The sequence below is a fragment of the Triticum urartu genome, chromosome 3A, assembly GCF_056163025.1.
Source record: "Triticum urartu cultivar PI428250 chromosome 3A, HENAU_Tu73, whole genome shotgun sequence".
In the NCBI taxonomy this organism is placed as follows: domain Eukaryota; kingdom Viridiplantae; phylum Streptophyta; class Magnoliopsida; order Poales; family Poaceae; genus Triticum; species Triticum urartu.
This window is the reverse complement of record NC_141875.1, coordinates 116,410,916-116,433,965: the sequence shown is the minus strand read 5'-3', so window position 1 is coordinate 116,433,965 and position 23,050 is coordinate 116,410,916. Positions and strand designations below refer to the sequence as shown.

At 46.0% G+C, this 23,050-nt stretch overlaps 1 protein-coding gene across 1 annotated transcript; it reads left to right on the top strand.

Annotated features, from left to right (window-relative positions):
- The first annotated feature begins 18,939 nt into the window (after positions 1 to 18,939).
- LOC147978844 (uncharacterized) lies at positions 18,940 to 21,739 on the top strand. Its single transcript, XM_087546565.1, has 4 exons — positions 18,940 to 19,196; positions 19,336 to 19,428; positions 19,522 to 20,010; positions 20,985 to 21,739. The coding sequence occupies exons 1-4, from the start codon at positions 19,152 to 19,154 to the stop codon at positions 21,489 to 21,491; spliced, it is 1,134 nt and encodes a 377-aa protein (XP_087402691.1). The 5' UTR covers positions 18,940 to 19,151; the 3' UTR covers positions 21,492 to 21,739.
- Positions 21,740 to 23,050: the final 1,311 nt, after the last annotated feature.

Below are 23,050 nucleotides of genomic sequence, written 5' to 3'. Positions count from 1 at the left end.
TTTTTTTGATTTGTTTTTTGCATTATTTATTTTCTTTTGTTTTTTGCTTTAATTTTTAATTCTGTTTGCTTTTAGGTTAGCAAAATTATAAACTTTCTGTTAGTGCCATTAGTTTTAGAAAAATTATAAACTTTCTATTAGTGCCATTAGTTTTCAAATTTGAATAGTTGAAATTTGAATTCTTTGAAAATTGTTTGAATCACAAGTTTGTGATTAACTTACTAAAAAATGAGAATAGATGCGCTTATAGAGAAAATTCAACCTAAATTCCTAGTAAATTTCTATGAATTTCAGAGAAATTCACTATGAATTTAGGTTAAACTTTTCTCTATTAGGGCATCTATTTTCACTTCGAGAGGAGCTCAACAAGGTAGAGAGGGAAGGGCTTATAAACCGGTGTGAGCCCCCTTCGATTGGCGAGGTGGGACTAAACTCTGCCCGCAACGAGGACCAACCCTTTAGTCCCGGTTTGTGGCACAAACCGGGACTAATGGTCATGGGCCAGGGGCGAACCATAAGACATGAAAGCATTTCAAATGAACTCTGAAAAAGTTGAAAGTTGGGATGGTATCATAATTTCACCCACATAGCATGTGCATGTACAAAACGGACAATGGTAGCATGTTCGTGTGTTACAAAGTTGGCATGGTATCATCATAATAGTTGCGGGAGAAAGTCTTCACTTTTTCTTCGCTTGTGTCATTTGCTTATTGCGACGTAACCATGGATAATCTTCATTGTTTATCAGGATGCTTGGGTCAGCCTTGACATTGAAGGGAGGAATTTCATGAAACTTTTCATAATCTTCAGACATGTCTGTCTTGCCGTCCACTCCCAGGATGTCCCTTTTTCCTGAAAGAACTATGTGGCGCTTTGGCTCATCGTATGATGTATTCGCTTCCTTATCTTTTATTTTTCTCGGTTTGGTATACATGTCCTTCACATAGATAACCTGTGCCACATCATTGGCTAGGACGAACGGTTCGTCAGTGTACCCAAGATTTTTCAGATCCACTGTTGTCATTCCGTACTATGGGTCTACCTGTACCCCGCCGCCTAACAGATTGACCCATTTGCACTTAAACAAAGGGACCTTAAAATCAGGTCCGTAGTCAAGTTCCCATATGTCCACTATGTAACCATAATATGTGTCCTTTCCGCTCTCGGTTGCTGCATCAAAGCGGACACCGCTGTTTTGGTTGGTGCTCTTTTGATCTTGGGCGATCGTATAAAATGTATTCCCATTTATCTCGTATCCTCTGTAAGTCAATACAGTCAAAGATGGTCCCCTGGACAACAAGTACAACTCATCACAAACAGTGTTGTCACCTCTGAGACGTGTTTCCAACCAACTGCTGAAAGTCCTGATGTGTTCACATGTAATCCAGTCGTCGCACTACTCTGGGTGTTTGGAGCGCAGACTGTTCTTGTGTTCATCGACATACGGGGTCACCAAGGTAGAGTTCTGTAGAACTGTGTAGTGTGCTTGAGACCAAGAATATCTGTCCCTGCATATTATTGAGTCTCTTCCAAGAGTGCCTTTTTTAGTCAATCTCCCCTCATACCGTGATTTAGGGAGACCTATCTTCTTAAGGCCAGGAATGAAGTCAACACAAAACCCGATAACATCCTCTGTTTGATGGCCCATGGAGATGCTTCCTTCTGGCCTAGCGCGGTTACGGACATATTTCTTTAGGACTCCCATGAACCTCTCAAAGGGGAAATATTGTGTAGAAATACGGGCCCCAGGATGACAATCTCGTCGACTAGATGAACTAGGACGTGTGTCATGATATTGAAGAAGGATGGTGGGAACACCAGCTCGAAACTGACAAGACATTGCGCCACATCACTCCTTAGCCTTGGTACGATTTCTGGATCGATCACCTTCTGAGAGATTGCATTGAGGAATGCACATAGCTTCACAATGGCTAATCGGACGTTTTCCGGTAGAAGCCCCCTCAATGCAACCGGAAGCAGTTGCGTCATAATCACGTGGCAGTCATGAGACTTTAGGTTCTGAAACTTTTTCTCTGGCATATTTATTATTCCCTTTATATTCGACGAGAAGCTAGTCGTGACCTTCATACTGAGCAGGCATTCAAAGAAGATTTCTTTCTCTTCTTTCGTAAGAGCGTAGCTGGCAGGACCTTTATACTGCTTCGGAGGCATGCCGTCTTTTTCGTGCAACCGTTGCAGGTCCTCCCATGCCTCAGGTGTATCTTTTGTCTTCCCATACACGCCCAAGAAGCCTAGCAGGTTCACGCAAAGGTTCTTCGTCACGTGCATCACGTCGATTGAAGAGCGGACCTCTAGGTCTTTCCAGTAGGGTAGGTCCCAAAATATAGATTTCTTCTTCCACATGGGTGCGTGTCCCTCAGCGTCATTCAGAACAGCTAGTCCACCGGGACCCTTTCCAAAGATTGCGTAGTGTAAATCATTGACCATAGCAAGCACGTGATCACCGGTGCGCATGGCGGGCTTCTTCCGGTGATCTGCCTCGCCTTTGAAATGCTTGCCTTTCTTTCGACATTGATGGTTGGTCGGAAGAAATCGACGATGGCCCAGGTACACATTCTTCCTGCATTTTTCCAGGTATATACTTTCAGTGTCATCTAAACAGTGCGTGCATGCGTGGTATCCTTTGTTTGTCTGTCCTGAAAGGTTACTGAGAGCGGGCCAATCGTTGATGGTCACGAACAGCAACGCCTTAAGGTTAAATTCCTCCTGTCTGTGCTCATCCCACGTACGTACACCGTTTCCATTCCACAACTGTAAAAAAATTTCAACTAATGGCCTTAGGTACACATCAATTTCGTTGCCGGGTTGCTTAGGGCCTTGGATGAGAACTGGCATCATAATGAACTTCTGCTTCATGCACATCCAAGGAGGAAGGTTATACATACATAGAGTCACAGGCCAGGTGTTGTGATTGCTGCTCTGCTCCCCGAAAGGATTAATGCCATCCGCGCTTAAAGCAAACCATACATTCCTTGGGTCCTTTGCAAACTCATCCCAGTACTTTCTCTCGATTTTTATCCACTGCGACCCGTCAGCGGGTGCTCTCAACTTCCCATCTTTCTTTCGGTTCTCACTGTGCCATCGCATCAACTTGGCATGCTCTTCATTTCTGAACAGACGTTTCAACCGTGGTATTATAGGAGCATACCACATCACCTTCGCAGGAACCCTCTTCCTGGGGGGCTCGCCGTCAACATCACCAGGGTCATCTCGTCTGATCTTATACCGCAATGCACCGCATATCGGGCATGCGTTCAGATCCTTGTATGCATCGCGGTAGAGGATGCAGTCATTAGGGCATGCATGTATCTTCTCCACCTCCAATCCTAGAGGGCATACGACCTTCTTTGCTGCGTATGTACTGTCGGGCAATTCGTTATCCTTTGGAAGCTTCTTCTTCAATATTTTAGTAGCTTCTCAAATCCTTTGTCAGCCACAGCATTCTCTGCCTTCCACTGCAGCAATTCCAGTACGGTACCGAGCTTTGTGTTGCCATCTTCGCAATTGGGGTATAACCCTTTTTTGTGATCCTCTAACATGCGATCGAACTTCAGCTTCTCCTTTTGACTTTCGCATTGCGTCCTTGCATCGACAATGACCCGGCGGAGATCATCATCATCGGGCACATCGTCTGGTTCCTCTTGATCTTCAGCAGCTTCACCCGTTGTAGCATCATTGGGCACATCGTCTGGTTCCTCTTGATCTTCACCAGCTCCCCTCGTTGCAGCATCACCGTATTCAGGGGGCACATAGTTGTCATCGTACTCTTCTTCTTCGCCGTCTTCCATCATAACCCCTATTTCTCCGTGCCTCGTCCAAACATTATAGTGTGGCATGAAACCCTTGTAAAGCAGGTGGGAGTGAAGGATTTTCCGGTTAGAGTAAGACCTCGTATTCCCACATTCAGTGCATGGACAACACATAAAACCATTCTGCTTGTTTGCCTCAGCCGCATCGAGAAACTCATGCACGCCCTTAATGTACTCGCGGGTGTGTCTGTCACCGTACATCCATTGCCGGTTCATCTGCGTGCATTATATATAATTAAGTGTCCAAATTAATAGAAGTTCATCATCACATTAAAACCAAAGTGCATACATAGTTCTCATCTAACAACATATAGCTCTCTAGAGCATCTAATTAATTAAACCATACATTGAAACTATGTAAAACATTTCAATGCGGAAAAAAATGCGAACATAATCGAAACCAAGGTAACAATTTGTAACACCCTCGATGCGACTATAGCTCCCACGTGTCGAGGCACGACTTAGAGACATAATCGCATTGAAGGCATATGTCGCAAGTGAGGTAATCTTCACACAACCCATGTAATATAATAAGGGAAAGAGATACATAGTTGGCTTACAATCGCCACTTCACACAATTACATGATTAAACATTACATCAATCAAATACACTCATGGTCCGACTACGGAACCAAAATAAAAGAAGAACCCCAAATGCGACAAAGGTCCCAATCACCCCCAACTGGGCTCCACTGCTGGTCAACTAGAACGAAACAACACAAAGGACAAGATCTTCATCGAGCTCCTCCCGAGCTTGGTTGCGTCATCGGCACGGTCTCATCGGCACCTGCAAGCTGGTTTTGGAAGTATCTGTGAGCCACGGGGACTCAGCAATCTCGCACCCTCGCGATCAAGACTATTTAAGCTTATGTGTAAGGTAAAGGTATGAGGTGGAGCTGCAGGAAGCGACTAGCATATATGGTGGCTAACATACGCAAATGAGAGCGAGAAGAGAAGGCAAAGCACGGTCGATAAGAGTATGATCAAGAAGTGATCCTAGTCTACCTACGTCAAGCATAACTCCAACAACCGTGTTCACTTCCCGGACTCCGCCGGAAAGAGACCATCACGGTTACACACGCTGTTGATTCATTTTAATTAAGGTCACGTTTAGGTTTTCTACAACCGGACGTTAACAAATTCCCATCTGCCCATAACCACGGGCACGGCTTTCGAAAGTTCAAATCCCTGCAGGGTGTCCCAACTTAGCCCATCACAAGATCTCACGGTCAACGAAGGAATAGACCTCCACCCGAGACATTCCGATCAGACTCGGTATCCCGGTACAACAAGACATTTCGACAGGGTAAAACTAAACCAGCAACACCGCCGGAATGTGCCGACAAATCCCGATAGGAGCTGCACATATCTCTTTCTCAGGGCACACTCAGATGAGACTAGCTACGAGTAAAACCAACCCTCAAGTTTCCCCGAGGTGGCCCCGCAGGCAGCTCAATTCGGACCAACACTCAGAGGAGCACTGGCCCGGGGGGGTTAAAATAATGATGACCCTTGGGCGCGCGACCCCCAAGGGAAAAGAAAAGGCTAGGTGGCAAATGGTAAAACCAATGTTGGGCATTGCTGGAAAAGCCTTACTTAAGGCGAACTGTCAAGGGGTTCCCATTATAGCCCAACCGCGTAAGGGACGCAAAATCCGGGAACATAACACCGATATGACGGAAACTAGGGCGGCAAGAGTGGAACAAAACACCAGGCATAAGGCCGAGCCTTCCACCCTTTACCAAGTATATAGATGCATTAATTAAATAAGATATATTGTGATATCCCAACAAGTAAATAAATATCCCAAAAAAGGAACAGCCTCCAATCTTCACCTGCAACTAGCAACGCTATAAGAGGGGCTGAGCAAAGCGGTAACATAGCCAATCAACGGTTTGCTAGGACATGGTGGGTTAGAGGTTTGACATGGCAATTTGGGAGGCTGACAAGCAAATGGTAGGCATCGTAGCATTGGCATAGCAAAAGAGCGAGCATCTAGCAAAGCAAAGATAGTAGTGATTTCGAGGGTATGATCATCTTGCCTGGAATCCCGCAAGGAAGAAGAACGAGTCCATGAAGAAGACAAACGGACGTAGTCGAACGGATCCTCACAACACGACGTTACCGGAAACAACCCGAAGAAGCACACCGGAAAGAAGCAAACAACATAGTAAACAACCACCACATAAATATGGCATGATGCACAATCAAGTATGATGCATGTCCGGTTTAATGAAGCATGGCATGGCAAAGTGCACAAACAATCCTACAAATTAAGTGGAGCTCAATATGCCACGAGTTGCATATTGACAGAACACCACATGACTTATTTAGTTCTCTCTCGGTTATGTACCCAACAATGTTAAATGTTGATTAACATGGCAAGAGGTGAAGCACAACAAAACTATCTATCTAGGCAAATTTAAATGAGGCCGGAAGCAACGAACAACAATTCCGGAAAATCCTCATATGCATAATTTAAGGTTTGGTACTGTTCTGCCCTAAACATAATTTTAGAGTTGTTAAGCATGCAAAATAAGGCCAACATGTTAAACTAGGCAAAATTCTACCCCATTTACATATAAAGATTATCAAATTCGGAATTACGGTTATTTAGTTATGAATTAAATCATATTAGCATGGCATAGGAGCAAAATTTAAACAAACAGCATTTTAGACATTTTAAACATGGATGAAAGTTGGATATTATTAATCTACACAAAATTTTAAGCAAGTTTCATATATAACTTATTTTAATCTGATGCACGGTTAGTGAGTTATTAAATGCATGAACTAGGGGGGCTATACTGCAAAACTGCTGTCTCAGGAATAATAGCTAAATCCCAGGCGCTGAAAAAAAACACATGCGGGCCGAAACAGAGGCCGGCCCAAGAAGAACAGGGATCTGGAGGGGAAAGCTCACATCGGGCCTTGGCCCGGCTGGAGGCTGTTGGGCCTTGGGAGGCTGGGTTCAACGCGAGCGGTGGGCCGAGGCCCACGCGCGGGAGACGTGCCTGTGCTCGCATGCGCACACGCTGGCAGGCAGGAACGGCGACGACCGGTGGGGGGGGTGGCGCATCGACGGCGGGGCATTCCGGCAGACAATGGGGATGGATGCGAGGGCGGCGGATCCAGGTAGCTCCAGCCTAGATCTAGCCGGAGGAGGCACGGCGGCGAGCTCCATCGGGCGGCCATGGCGGAGCTCCTGCAGGAGAGAGGGGTTGTGAGAGAGGAAGACGAGGGAGAATCAGAGGGAGGAGGAGAGGAACAGGGCGGCGGGGTCCGGCCTGGGTGTCCTTCGGTGGCGGCTCCAGCAAGGCCACTGATGAGGGCGGGGTCGGGCGGCTCCAAGAGCTCGATCTGGAGCTCATCTCCTCGATCCCGCTCGGGGCAGGAGGATGGCGAACGGTGGCGGCGCAACACTGGCACCTCGGGCCTAGATCGACCCAGACGGGCCGGTTGCGGGCTGCGGCGGTGTAAGCATGGGGCTGGATCGTGAGGGGGGGGATTTGGATCAAGGAGAAAGTGGCTGGTTGGCTCAGCGCTAAAAACAAGGAGAAAGAAGATTGCGGCGGCGGCGATGGGATGGATCCCTAGGATTTAGGGTTGGGGCTATATATAGCATGTCGGCGAAAAGAGAGGGATGTGGATCATCGGATCGAAATCCGACAGATGAGAACAAATATGCTAAAGAGTCCAATAAATAAAACAATGATATTTTGTAGATGTTTGGGGATGATCCGGACACAGCGGTAACGACTGTCCGAGTCGGGTCCGGGACAGCTTTCGGGCTAGCGCGAGGAGGGTCGCGGGCTGGCGAGAGAGGTTAGGTAGGGCCTGACGGTGAGTAGTGAGCTGTGTAGACGGTCTCGAGCTGAGAGAAGAGAAGAGAGAGAGGCCCGGCAACTATTTCCGGAGACCGAAAACGTCCGACGTTAGACCAGCTACTATTGCCGCTATATTTATCCGTTGGGGCGTCAAACGGACTCCGAACGCGATGAAACTTGGCAGGCGGCCTACTAACAACAAAACAACACCGCACGCCAACTTTCATCCCATTCCGAGAACATTTTCCGGCCACTTATAAAATATTATTTCAGACGTGCCGCGGGCGCGTGCAAGTGTGGTAGGGCTCAGAACGGACAACGGAGAGAACGAGGAGGCCGGGACGGATGCAAGATTTGAAAACATGAAGATGCAATGCACATGATGACATGATAAGATGCAACACGCAAGCACATGACAAGGCAACAACAGCGAATAACTCGAAGACACCTGGCACATCGGTCTCGGGGCGTTACAACACTCCACCACTACGAGAGGATCTCGTCCCGAGATCTAGAATGGCACCGGAGGGAAAACGGAAGAGAAAGAGAAGAGGTAAAACTAAGTTGCTTCTTTGACCAATGAGTGAAACCAAAGGACCTTGAGAGTTTGAACAAAAGACAAAAACAAGCAACGGAGATGACGAAGTTGAAAACACTCCGCTAGAAAAAGAGGAACAAAGCACATTGCGAAAAACCTTGAGGTTGAAAGGCAAGATATATATTGAAACCACTCCGGTTAAAACAAGATAGAGAAGGATTAAGAATGATATAATTTGGACAGCACTCCGCCTGTAAATGGAAGGAATTGAACTTGACAAGATGAGAGGATACTTGAAAAGAGGACACAACACTCCGGTTAAAAGGATAGGCATGAAAAGAACATGATCCTGACAAAGCCAGAAGATGGGTTGAAGAGAGCAACATCAGAAAGCCTCCAGAACAAAAGAGTAGAAGATAGAAAATTGAAATAAGAGAATTGAGAAGAAAATGCCAATTTCTGCCACAAAAGAGTTCGAAAAGGCATCTTTAGGAGAAGGGTCGAACGGAGTTGTTGGAAAACCAACAATGAAAATACTAAGCTTGATATGGTCTTATGGGATATATCTCAAATATATGAGGTGACAACCTACCACTCACGGAAAAAGAATTGGATTGGAATGAACAAGGAGACGAGAAAGCTATATCACCAGAAGGATAAATGAAAATCTTTGATCATATAATATCACCATTAATAGCATTACTCCTTAGGGAAAGCTTTAGGTGAAATATAACCCAAGATAATTCCAATGACGAGATTGATGGATTTAAAATATCCCAATCTTGACAACATGTGAATCATGAAAACATGAAGTCAAATTATCAAGAATGACATAATACCACCTCCAATGATACGGTAGAGAGAAAATGCACTCCGGATTACAAATATGAAGAAAGCTTGAGCTCCTCTGAAAAGAAAGTTGATGAACGTTTCGAGAAGGAATATGAATCCTTGATGAACCACCAAGTTGAGCCTCCACGAAGAACTCCGGTCAGAAAAGAATCATCAAACGAAAGGAAAGAGAAGTTGAGAACACAAGGTCAAACCTTGTAATGATTTAGATGGATCTCCGTGATATTTAGAGCTTGGAACTCCGGGAAAGAAAAGATGAAACAATTGAAACCAAGAATTTTGATGAGGCTCCGGAATAAAGAATTAATCACTTGGATGAACAAAAATAAGAATTACGTTATGTGTATCCTTCGCCAATTAAATTGATGACAAACAATGGATTTGGCACACTACTTATTCTTGTAGAAAGGATTAAGAGAGATATAGCGCAAGCTTGGGAAAGTCTTCAACGAACCACCGGTAGGATTGAAAAGAACGAAAGAATTGATATGATGAGAAAGAAGAAAAAACTTGAACGAACCATCGTAAGAATTGAAAAAGAACGAATAAAACATAAAGAAACACCGGGAAGAATTATGAAATGAACGAGGATACTTGAGAGAATTTAGATACATTAGAACGAAGAGATCATGAGCCAATAAAAGATCACTTGAACGAAGCACCGGTAAAATAGGAGACTGAGAGCTGAAAGCTGAGAATGAATAAATCTTATTTGATGAACTCCGGATAATCAAACTGAGAAGACTCTTGAATTACTCCAGATGGGTGAAAAGAATTCCCACAATCAGAACAATTATGAGAGGATGGCCTCGAACTAGAACCACGAATCTTGAAGAGAAAAGAGCAAGATTAAGGAGAAACTCTTCTTCGGTCTTCAAATGACAACGAGAAACACCACAGTGAATTGTTGAGGCACTCCGGAATGAATAATGGAAAGGTTTAGCCAACGATGAAAAGAATTTGAAAGGTTTTAGAGGAGGACATTTGACTGATGGCAATTCGTTCTTACGTCAAAACTTCGAAAAGAATTTTTTTTTAAGGATAGCTCCGGGAGAATTAGAAGAGTCAGGTAAGATCCTGGGAAAAGACCTGTGGGTTAGGGCCCACTCAAAAGAAGCACCATTGAAATGATTTAAAGAGAGAGATTGCACCGGTTGAATTAAATGGCTAGAATGAGATCACATCCTCAAAAGAGTTTGAACGAAAACAGAGTGGAAACACGAATCTTCGAGATATCTTGAGCACTCCGGAACAAAAGAATAGCAAGCGGAGAATGATTATGAATTGCACCGGCATGAGAAAACATTGAAACGAGGAAAGGATATGATCAACACCAACAACTTGAATTGGTTCCACCTGAGAAGAAAACGAGTGATGAGAGACGAACTTGAAGCTCCGTTAGAATCTTCATGAGAATCACCAGATAAGAATATTGATAGAAAAGAATGGAGAGACTTCACATGAATAGGATGGACACTTGATTACGAAATCTGAGTCCTTGAATAAAAAAGGGTGGGAGGGTGGGAAAACAAATGCAACTTGAGATGGATGAAACAAACACCGTTGAGAAGAACTGATACTTGAACTTGTGAATGTTGAAGTGAACGGATCCACTTGAGGAGAAGCACATCGGTGAAAAGGATTGACATGACAATCTCGATTATCATGACGGATTAGTATTCACATAGAAGTATGAGAACACCACTTGGAAAAGGTATGGAATCAACATTTGACTTCGAAGCAACTCAAATACCACAACTCAAAACAAAACAAAGGATTGGCTTGCAGAATCAGCCAGAACAAACATATGATAGAGATTTCGCCCGAAGTTTTCGTGGTGGGGCCTACACGGGCTCGATCGTACAGCACCATCATGTACAAGGCAGTGCACATGACATACGAAGCGTCCCCGAGTCGGCATAGCCAAGGACTCTTTAAGACACAACGAGACCACTGTAAAACCGACCGTGAATAGGCGGACCACTAGACGTCGAACCCCAATTTCATATCATACATCTGTCGGAAAGATATCCTAAGAGCTACTTGAATTCCCACCTATGAAACTCCCGAAATTTTCCGGTTATGCAATCAGGTGTTGGGGATACAGGGGAAGCATAATATCTCACCCAAATCTAGCAAATCCTACATCCAGCTGTATCCATCCTTCAACACATAACCAAGAAACCTTCGGAAACCATCTACCTCAACCTTCGAAAAGCATCTGTTATACAAGTTATGGCGATACTCCCGAACTCCCGCCCCAGTACTGGGTGGCGTCGAGGTTATCTCACCAACGAACTGCATAAAAGAGATTTTCGATGTCGGCGTACTAAACTCAGGTATTCCAGAACTGCAATGATAAAATTATGACGACAACACCTCAGAGCTCAACTCCCCGGGACACTTCTACAAAACCCCTGACAGGAGGCACCAAGACAATGTTCTCATCATAAAACCATCGGAACGATTCCAAGATACCCGCGTGAACCTAAAAAAAATTTAGTGAAATTTGAGAAGAGAAGAGACAAAACTCTACGTCAGGATGCCTTACCAGAGCGATGAGGAGACTGGGAAGTAAAAAGAACTCCTAAACTCTCCGATATATAATTCCTAATGACTCATAACATTTTTCTAGACAAAACTCGGCCGCTAAAAACGATCAAGCAATGGGGCTCCTCAGGTCGGGGAAGGCTCTGATACCAACTTGTAACACCCTCGATGCGACTATAGCTCCCACGTGTCGAGGCACGACTTAGAGACATAATCGCATTGAAGGCATATGTCGCAAGTGAGGTAATCTTCATACAACCCATGTAATATAATAAGGGAAAGAGATACATAGTTGGCTTACAATCGCCACTTCACACAATTACATGATTAAACATTACATCAATCAAATACACTCATGGTCCGACTACGGAACCAAAATAAAAGAAGAACCCCAAATGCGACAAAGGTCCCAATCACCCCCAACTGGGCTCCACTGCTGGTCAACTAGAACGAAACAACACAAAGGACAAGATCTTCATCGAGCTCCTCCTGAGCTTGGTTGCGTCATCGGCACGGTCTCATCGGCACCTGCAAGCTGGTTTTGGAAGTATCTGTGAGCCACGGGGACTCAGCAATCTCGCACCCTCGCGATCAAGACTATTTAAGCTTATGGGTAAGGTAAAGGTATGAGGTGGAGCTGCAGCAAGCGACTAGCATATATGGTGGCTAACATACGCAAATGAGAGCGAGAAGAGAAGGCAAAGCACGGTCGATAAGAGTATGATCAAGAAGTGATCCTAGTCTACCTACGTCAAGCATAACTCCAACAACCGTGTTCACTTCCCGGACTCCGCCGGAAAGAGACCATCACGGTTACACACGCTGTTGATTCATTTTAATTAAGGTCACGTTTAGGTTTTCTACAACCGGACGTTAACAAATTCCCATCTGCCCATAACCGCGGGCACGGCTTTCGAAAGTTCAAATCCCTGCAGGGTGTCCCAACTTAGCCCATCACAAGCTCTCACGGTCAACGAAGGAATAGACCTCCACCCGAGACATTCCGATCAGACTCGGTATCCCGGTACAACAAGACATTTCGACAGGGTAAAACTAAACCAGCAACACCGCCCGAATGTGCCGACAAATCCCGATAGGAGCTGCACATATCTCTTTCTCAGGGCACACTCAGATGAGACTAGCTACGAGTAAAACCAACCCTCAAGTTTCCCCGAGGTGGCCCCGCAGGCAGCTCAGTTCGGACCAACACTCAGAGGAGCACTGGCCCGGGGGGGGTTAAAATAATGATGACCCTTGGGCGCGCGACCCCCAAGGGAAAAGAAAAGGCTAGGTGGCAAATGGTAAAACCAATGTTGGGCATTGCTGGAAAAGCTTTACTTAAGGCGAACTGTCAAGGGGTTCCCATTATAGCCCAACCGCGTAAGGGACGCAAAATCCGGGAACATAACACCGATATGACGGAAACTAGGGCGGCAAGAGTGGAACAAAACACCAGGCATAAGGCCGAGCCTTCCACCCTTTACCAAGTATATAGATGCATTAATTAAATAAGATATATTGTGATATCCCAACAAGTAAATAAATATCCCAAAAAAGGAACGGCCTCCAATCTTCACCTGCAACTAGCAACGCTATAAGAGGGGCTGAGCAAAGCGGTAACATAGCCAATCAACGGTTTGCTAGGACATGGTGGGTTAGAGGTTTGACATGGCAATTTGGGAGGCTGACAAGCAAATGGTAGGCATCGTAGCATTGGCATAGCAAAAGAGCGAGCATCTAGCAAAGCAAAGATAGTAGTGATTTCGAGGGTATGATCATCTTGCCTGAAATCCCGCAAGGAAGAAGAACGAGTCCATGAAGAAGACAAACGGACGTAGTCGAACGGATCCTCACAACACGACGTTACCGGAAACAACCCGAAGAAGCACACCGGAAAGAAGCAAACAATATAGTAAACAACCACCACATAAATATGGCATGATGCACAATCAAGTATGATGCATGTCCGGTTTAATGAAGCATGGCATGGCAAAGTGCACAAACAATCCTACAAATTAAGTGGAGCTCAATATGCCACGAGTTGCATATTGACGGAACACCACATGACTTATTTAGTTCTCTCTCGGTTATGTACCCAACAATGTTAAATGTTGATTAACATGGCAAGAGGTGAAGCACAACAAAACTATCTATCTAGGCAAATTTAAATGAGGCCGGAAGCAACGAACAACAATTCCGGAAAATCCTCATATGCATAATTTAAGGTTTGGTACTGTTCTGCCCTAAACATAATTTTAGAGTTGTTATGCATGCAAAATAAGGCCAACATGTTAAACTAGGCAAAATTCTACCCCATTTACATATAAAGATTATCAAATTCGGAATTACGGTTATTTAGTTATGAATTAAATCATATTAGCATGGCATAGGAGCAAAATTTAAACAAACAGCATTTTAGACATTTTAAACATGGATGAAAGTTGGATATTATTAATCTACACAAAATTTTAAGCAAGTTTCATATATAACTTATTTTAATCCGATGCACGGTTAGTGAGTTATTAAATGCATGAACTAGGGGGGCTATACTGCAAAACTGCTGTCTCAGGAATAATAGCTAAATCCCAGGCGCTGAAAAAAAACACATGCGGGCCGAAACAGAGGCCGGCCCAAGAAGAACAGGGATCTGGAGGGGAAAGCTCACATCGGGCCTTGGCCCGGCTGGAGGCTGTTGGGCCTTGGGAGGCTGGGTTCAACGCGAGCGGTGGGCCGAGGCCCACGCGCGGGAGACGTGCCTGTGCTCGCATGCGCACACGCTGGCAGGCAGGAACGGCGACGACCGGTGGGGGGTGGCGCATCGACGGCGGGGCATTCCGGCAGACGATGGGGATGGATGCGAGGGCGGCGGATCCAGGTAGCTCCAGCCTAGATCTAGCCGGAGGAGGCACGGCGGCGAGCTCCATCGGGCGGCCATGGCGGAGCTCCTGTAGGAGAGAGGGGTTGTGAGAGAGGAAGACGAGGGAGAATCAGAGGGAGGAGGAGAGGAACAGGGCGGCGGGGTCTGGCCTGGGTGTCCTTCGGTGGCGGCTCCAGCAAGGCCGCTGATGAGGGCGGGGTCGGGCGGCTCCAAGAGCTCGATCTGGAGCTCATCTCCTCGATCCTGCTCGGGGCAGGAGGATGGCGAACGGTGGCGGCGCAACACTGGCACCTCGGGCCTAGATCGACCCAGACGGGCCGGTTGCGGGCTGCGGCGGTGTAAGCATGGGGCTGGATCGTGAGGGGGGGATTTGGATCAAGGAGAAAGTGGCTGGTTGGCTCAACGCTAAAAACAAGGAGAAAGAAGATTGCGGCGGCGGCGATGGGATGGATCCCTAGGATTTAGGGTTGGGGCTATATATAGCATGTCGGCGAAAAGAGAGGGATGTGGATCATCGGATCGAAATCCGACAGATGAGAACAAATATGCTAAAGAGTCCAATAAATAAAATAATGATATTTTGTAGATGTTTGGGGATGATCCGGACACAGCGGTAACGACTGTCCGAGTCGGGTCCGGGACAGCTTTCGGGCTAGCGCGAGGAGAGTCGCGGGCTGGCGAGAGAGGTTAGGTAGGGCCTGACGGTGAGTAGTGAGCTGTGTAGACGGTCTCGAGCTGAGAGAAGAGAAGAGAGAGAGGCCCGGCAACTGTTTCCGGAGACCGAAAACGTTCGACGTTAGACCAGCTACTATTGCCGCTATATTTATCCGTTGGGGCGTCAAACGGACTCCGAACGCGATGAAACTTGGCAGGCGGCCTACTAACAACAAAACAACACCGCACGCCAACTTTCATCCCATTCCGAGAACATTTTCCGGCCACTTATAAAATATTATTTCAGACGTGCCGCGGGCGCGTGCAAGTGTGGTAGGGCTCAGAACGGACAACGGAGAGAACGAGGAGGCCGGGACGGATGCAAGATTTGAAAACATGAAGATGCAATGCACATGATGACATGATAAGATGCAACACGCAAGCACATGACAAGGCAACAACAGCGAATAACTCGAAGACACCTGGCACATCGGTCTCGGGGCGTTACACAATTGATCCAACGGCATAATGATACCAAGCCTCGGTATGAATGGCATATTTTCTAATCTTTCTAATCTTCAAGCGCATTGCATCCATCTTGATCTTGTGATCATCGACGACATCCGCAACATGCAACTCCAATATCATCTTCTCCTCCTCAATTGTTTTTATTTTTTTCCTTCAACAAATTGTTTTCTTCTTCAACTAAATTTAACCTCTCGACAATAGGGTCGGTTGGCATTTTCGATTCACATACATCCTACATAAATAAAATCTATGTCACGTTGGTCGGCATAATTTTCATAAACAATAAATGAACCAATAGTTATAAAGATAATATATATACCACATCCGAATCATAGACAGGACGAGGGCCGACGGGGGCGGATACCAAAACCATCGCACTATATAAGATGCAATAATAAAAGTAAGAAAATAATACAAGTATCTATGTAAACATACAAGTAAGAATATTTTTCCTTTCAGAAAGAAGATAAGAACAAGAGGCTCACCACGGTGGTGCCGGCGATGAGCTCGGCGCGGGTGATCGACGGCGGTGAAGACTGGGACGGGGCGTGACGGACCGCTAAACCTAGACAAATATTATGGAAAATGGAGCTTGGAGGTCGAGCTTGGAGAGGAGAAAGCTTAAGTAGTGTGGCTCGGGCATTCCATCGAACACCTTGTGTGCATAGGAGGTGAGCTAGAGCACCACCAAGCCCTCTCCCCCTCGGCCAGAGAAAAACAGAGCACTGGGGTGCTCTGCTCGCGAGCGAGGGGTATATATAGGCACCTCATTGGTCCCGGTTGGTGACATGAGCCGGGACTAAAGGGGAGCCTTTGGTCCCGGTTCAAGCCACCAACCGGGACCAATGGTGGTGGGCCAGGAGCGAGGCCCATTGGTCCCGGTTCATCCCACCAACCGGGACCAAAAGGTCCAGATGAACCGGGACCAATGGCCCACGTGGCCCGGCCGGCCCCCTGGGCTCACGAACCAGGATCAATGCCCACATTGGTCCTAGTTCTGGACTGAACCGGGACTAATGGGCTGACCCGGCCTGGACCAAAGCCCTGTTTTCTACTAGTGTAGGTCTGTGGTGGTACCTGCCGCAGCTGAGTTGGCGTAGTCGACCCCGGCTATTCAGGCACCGGTGTTGGCCCTTCTTGAGGCTGGTCATAGTGGGAGTAACATATATAGGTAGTAACATAGATGCCACATAAGCAAAAGTTGGTGAGGTGCCAAGTAGTTAATGAGGAGAGAGGCAAATAGAGTAACATAATATGTTACCATCACATAGCGCTTCTCAATGCAAAATGAGAGTAATAAATGGAGACATCTTTGTTACCACATGTATAACACTACCCACTATGAAGGTAGTAACATAGACTAATAACATATGCATGTTACTAGTCTAAGTTACTCTCCACTATGACTACCTGATGTGGCGCTGGCAGCGGTCTCTGCGTTGGTCGGGATGCCATTGGAGGGGATTGTTGCTTCGGCTTGTGTGCATGGAAACACGAGGGACACTTCTCAAGTTGATCATGCTAGTAAAGGGGCAAGGAAGACAGAGAAATCTTATTGCTACTGGTGTGGTGGGGTCAGCACTTCGTGGTAGATTGTATCATCTTTTTATAGGATAACTACTTGAAGTCGAGTCATGCTATGGATGGACGTCCATTTCTATCTATGCCTAAGACGGTGGTCATGGTCTCCAGTGTTTGTGATGATAAATTGTTATTCCTTGAGACCCAGTGCTCTAACTTTAGCATACCTCGGCTTGAGAGCGCCAAGACTGGGCTGGTGCGGGTCACAGGAAGTTCATTAACAGAGGAACATGTGACGCATCATTCTAAGAGGCCTATGTCGGTGGACTTTCATTGGACTCTAGTGCGGTTAGAGGAAAATGTGTATAATGTAGATTTTTCGAGGAAGGAGGATCTTGCTCACCTCATGGTGTTTGGTATTTTCAGGGTACCAGACAACACATGTTTCTTGGAGTTTGACGAGTGGTCGAACCAGGAGCCAGAGGGGACACCCCTGCGGGAGGTTTGGATCAGGTTCCATGGGGCTCCCTCAAAGCCTCTTAATGATTTCATGGAGACTTGGAGCTTTGGATCTTTGGTTAGTAGGACTGAGAAGGTCGACATGTTGTTTATGAGGAGGCATGGGATATCTTGGTTACTTGTAGGTGTGACCAACATTGATGCACTATGAGAGTTTGTGCCTTGGTAATACAAGAGTGCTGGGTATGAACTGAGATTAGAGGTTGAGGGTTTTCTGTTCCAGGATGAGGACCGCAAACCTGAGGACGATGATATGGCTGATGGGGATAAGGATAAGGGTGGTGGACATGATGATTTGATGGAGCACAACAAGCGTGGTGCTCCCCCTGATGCGGCGGGGCAACCGCAACCTTGGGGGATGGGGGAAGCCGTCTGTGCCGGCTGTAGGTTTCGAGATCCTCCTAGGTTAGGGTTGGGGTTTGAGGGTGATCGTCTGACCGACACACCTTCTCACATATGAGTGGGCTCAGGTTAACAACCTGTTTCACAGCTCAGCCCAAACAATCGAGGTCCACAGACCAGCAAGATCAGCACACAGACGAACGTCTGCCCGTACGTTCTGGGCTCACTCAGTCGCACTGTTTGATATTGTATATGTTGATGTATCCTATATTTTCGCTGCTTCCATCGATTTCTGCAAAACCCAAGTCAGGAACCAACACCAGCAATTTCGGGAGCATGTGAGCTCGAGCATTGAATTGTTGCGTCCACTATACCGCTAGACTAAGTCAATATACTTTGCATGGTGCAGCACGCTACCTAGCACTTTTAAATTTGTTGATAGTTAAGTATGCCGTTGAACGAAATGGGACATTTTCTGTACACAACGTACACACCATACTCTGATCGAACGGACACATAACGCTGGCCAAGTAAGTTGGACGGTGTAGGTGTTGCATCCGGCACCGCACACGTCAGACAAGAATCATCGTAGCAGAACTCGCTGTTGAAAAAACACTTTTACAGACTAAGAAAGACCAAGCGGCCAATAATGGAGGGATGAGCACGGCATATACCTTTAGCTGGGTTCCATGGACCCATACTAATCAATTAGTTAATCAACCGATCCTCAAAAAAAAATTAGTTAATCAACCAATTAACAAAATAGCTGTCGTTGCGCGTCACATAAAACAACTAGGGATTTCTTGTCAGCAAAATTTGTTTATGCTCCCATGAGAGGGACATCCATATTTGTTATATGTCAACTACTAGTGCACAACCGAGGTGACAGCTTGCGCATAAAATAAAGAGCCATTTCTTCCTTCTTCCTTCGGAACCAAACTCAGAAGCAACCAAGGCAGGGATCCAACATCTAAACCGAGGCGACCTTTCTTGCTACATATCCCTCTGCATCACGACCTTGTACTTACTTGACTTCACCTTGCACTCCCACAGTCATATAGCTAGTTGCCACTTGGTTGCCTTTCTAGACCATCAGACCAAGAACACACAGCATGTGTGGAAAGATGGATGAGGTTCACCTCCACATGGAGCACAAGGTATGATTTTGTTCAAGCTGGCTGCTGGCAATCGATCTATCTTTGTCTTGTCAAAATTAAAATGCTAATTTTTGAAGTTTTGGTACTTGTCACAAAACAAAAATAATGTTGACAAGTCGATTTATGTTCACCAATTTAGAGCCTACCCGGTGGAGAATTTGGAGGAGTTCGTGCCTCGATGTCCAAACCTCCGACGTCTAGCACTTCTAGGCCAAACAGCATGGTTGTCAAGGTAACTTGGATTAGTTTCTCGTCTTAGAATCAACAAAGTTGTTTTATGAACAGATGCATGATTCAGAGAAATATTTTGGCCCTCAATTTGCAGAAAGTGTGCCCACGGGAGTACATCCCGCCGCACATCGTGGCGGAGGCAATCTCGACGCTGCACGGCCTCGACCTGCGGTGGTCGGGGCCGATCACGCCCAGCGAGCGGCTCTACGTGGAGCAGTACGTGATGGCCAAGTACCCGCAGTACTCTCACGGACTCATTGAGGAGGAAAGCTGTGACAAGGACGACCTCTACTCCACCTACTATAGCACCGGCAGCATGTCTGCCTCGCCCGAGGGCGGATCCGGCGAGCGGCGGAGGCCGTCGCCGACGGGGTCCCCGTCGTCGGCGAGGCCTGACATCGACATGGTCAGGTTGGAGCCGTCGCGTCTGCTGGACATCCTGACCAAGAAGTCTTCCTTCACGGGGAGCTTCATCTCCATACCGGAGATCCAGGCCAGGAACAGGGTGCTCCGGCACTGCGGACTCACCGACGATGAGTACCTCGTGCTCTTCGCCGCCACGCCCAAGGACGCCATGATGCTGGTAGGTTCAGTTGCAACTTCCTCTTCTTTTTAAAGAAAAGGGTATCCCTCCGCCCCATTTTTATCAGAAACAAGGCAAGAAAACAACCCTCAGGCAGAGCCAAAGTAATAGTGATCTAGAAAAATCTTATCTTTCTTTACAGAAGGAGTAGATAAATTAATAGAGGTCCTTGAACTACTCTCTCTAAACTTCATTGCTTTTACATATGACGGTTAACTGGGTTTTTTTCCATATCCTAAAGAAGGTTGAGAACCCCGGCCTTTGCTGGCTTGAAGAGAGTCCTAGTTTTCTAGTTTGCCTTTGAGCAGATTGTAACCAAATGTTAGTTGATTAATGAAGCTTCCAATTTCGATGCAAAAATTAAAAAACCCGGCCTGTACATCATATTTTAAAGTTATCATGTGATTTATTCAAACGATTACATAATAGATGGTGACACAAATCCAAAAGACATACCAAATGCACATACGGCCACGAGAAGCATCTTCAGGAAAGATGCCGATAATGTAGGGCTATATATAAATCAGCAACCCTGGAATTTTTTTGAGTGGCAACAGAGTATGTTTTATTATGAGAATCTACAACATCCTATAAAATTCCTGCAAGCCAAAAAGGGCCTAAATGTCCAAGTACCTTTTGTTTGTCTTCACTTGCAATGTGTCTTTAGGCTCATAGTAAAGCCTAGTAAGTATTTACTGCCTTCATTCAAATAAATAAGTCGCACTCATTTAAGATCTAATTTACCAATGAATTTACCCAATAAATTATGAGTTATGTGTGACAAATACATATACCATTGAATCCTTGAATTTGTATTCAAAAAAAGTTCTCAATTGTGTACTTTTAAGTCACGTAACTTATATGTTATTATTGGTCTAATTGATGGTCAAAACTGAATTTCGAAATATGAGTGTGCCTTAATCATTAGAATGGAGGGAGTATATAATTGGATCCACCTGAAACTTTGTACGCAGATAGGCGAGAGCTACCCCTTCTTCCGGAGCAACTACTACATGTCAATCCTAGCCGACGACCGCGACTGCATCCACGCATTTGCGGCGTACAAGGAGGCCAAGGTCATCGCGGCGCCGGAGTCGTGGCTGGATCTCCGCATCAAGGGCTCACAGCTCAGCCAGTACTTCCGCCGCAAGTCAAAACTCACGCACAAGGGCCTCTTCGCCTACCCGGCCGTCTCCGCCGCAGCCCCCGCCACCGACGACGGAATCGCCCCGCCACCGCCGCGCTACTCCATGCACTGGGTCTCCGAGGCGCACCGCAACGGCTGGCACGTGCTCCTGGACGCCACCGCGCTGGTCGTCGGCGAGGACCGGCTGCCGCTGTCGCTGCACCGGCCGGACCTCGTGCTGTGCACGCTCGACGACACGCACTCGCAGCAGCCGTCCGCCAAGGTGACATGCCTGCTCGTCAGGAGGCGGTCCTTCGACACCTCCGCCCTGCCGCAGCCGCAGCAGAAACAGTGAATGGAGTGGTGATCCGGTCTCGCCCTTGCTAACACGAACTACTGCTGTCGCCGTCTCATCGTGCGTGATGTGCTTGCATGTCCCGCAAAATAAAGCTGCATGCACGGATCTGCTTGTCTATGAGTAAGGGGTGTGTGTGTGTGTGTTTGAGCACGAATTGTTTCGGGGTTTTTGGAAGACGGAACACATGTACATCTCAACTGGTTATGTTAATCGTTTTATATCTAATAAGGCGAAACAATACTCTATTTTCTTCCACATAAACGGAGACAATACTCCCAACCCTAGCCGTGGCCACCAAAACATCCCTAAACGTCGCCGCCTTGGTCCCCACTCCTGATCTTCCCTGTCCGGCAGCCTCGTCGTTGGCTAGAGAAATGGGGCTTTGTCCGTCTCGTTTTTTTTTCTTTGTTGTTTCTCTGATGACATCGACGAGATGGTGGCAATGACAGCGTGTTGGAATAATATATTTAAGATCTCTTCCCCATCTCGACGATGTCCGATCCAGTTTTGACGAAAGGCATGTGAGAGTTTGTGTCTTCAGATCTGTTGGTTCCCTTTAGATATTGGCAGCTGGCTTGTCTTTTAAAGGGAGTTATTGGCTGGCTACTAGTGCGGTGACTTTAACATCTTCTTTCGTGTTGTTTTGTGGCATGATTTGGTTCTCCAACCCTCTGAACTGACATTAATGAATTGCAGACATGTATTGCGTGTGGTGATGCCTCAATCGATGCTACTTCAGTGATTTATAGATCTAGTTTTGAAGGACGAGTGGCTATTGCAGTCTTCAAACTGCTATAGTGAGGGCGTTTGCAGGTGTCTCTTTCCTTTATCTTTGGTGTCTCTTTCCTTTACCGTTGGTTCAATGCAATATTTAATCTCCGATGGGAGATGTATAATCAGAGAAAAAAATGCTAGGGTGATTTACAAAGTAATTTTACTTTTACTAGTTGTTCTGCATCCACTTGTCTATTCATTGCGTTGGCTATTTTAAAACATTAACAAGACCCAAAATGCCATTTGAGTGCCTTTTATTTAAAAATAATAATAATATGTCCTTTAATTTTGAAAGCAATTTAATGGGAGATGCATCACCGTGCATCTTCTCTATCACACATTTGTACCGGTGATGCTATTGCGAATGTTAAACAGCAGTTGCCAGGTCTATATCTCACTTATTGCGAGAGAGAAACCTTAAAAAACGCTTATTGCGAGAGAGTCATCCATCTCGCCTACAGGACCAACGAGGTGGGCCGGCCCAATCAGTGTGTTACCAAGCGGTTTAGGCAGGCTTGTTTGTGGAATCTTCCACCAGTTTTCGCAGTTTCTGGAAGGTTCCAAACGGTTTTTAATCTTCTTTTTATGTGTTTTTATTGGTTTTCTTTCATTTTTTTTGGTTTGTTTTTTATTTTATTTTTATTCTTATTGTTATCTTTAAATATCTCAAAAAATTTAATACCGCCATACATTTTTGTACACCCGCTGAATAGTTTTTTGATACACGTTGATATTTTTACAAATACATCAAGCATATTCTTTTTAAATACATGTGTTCCTCT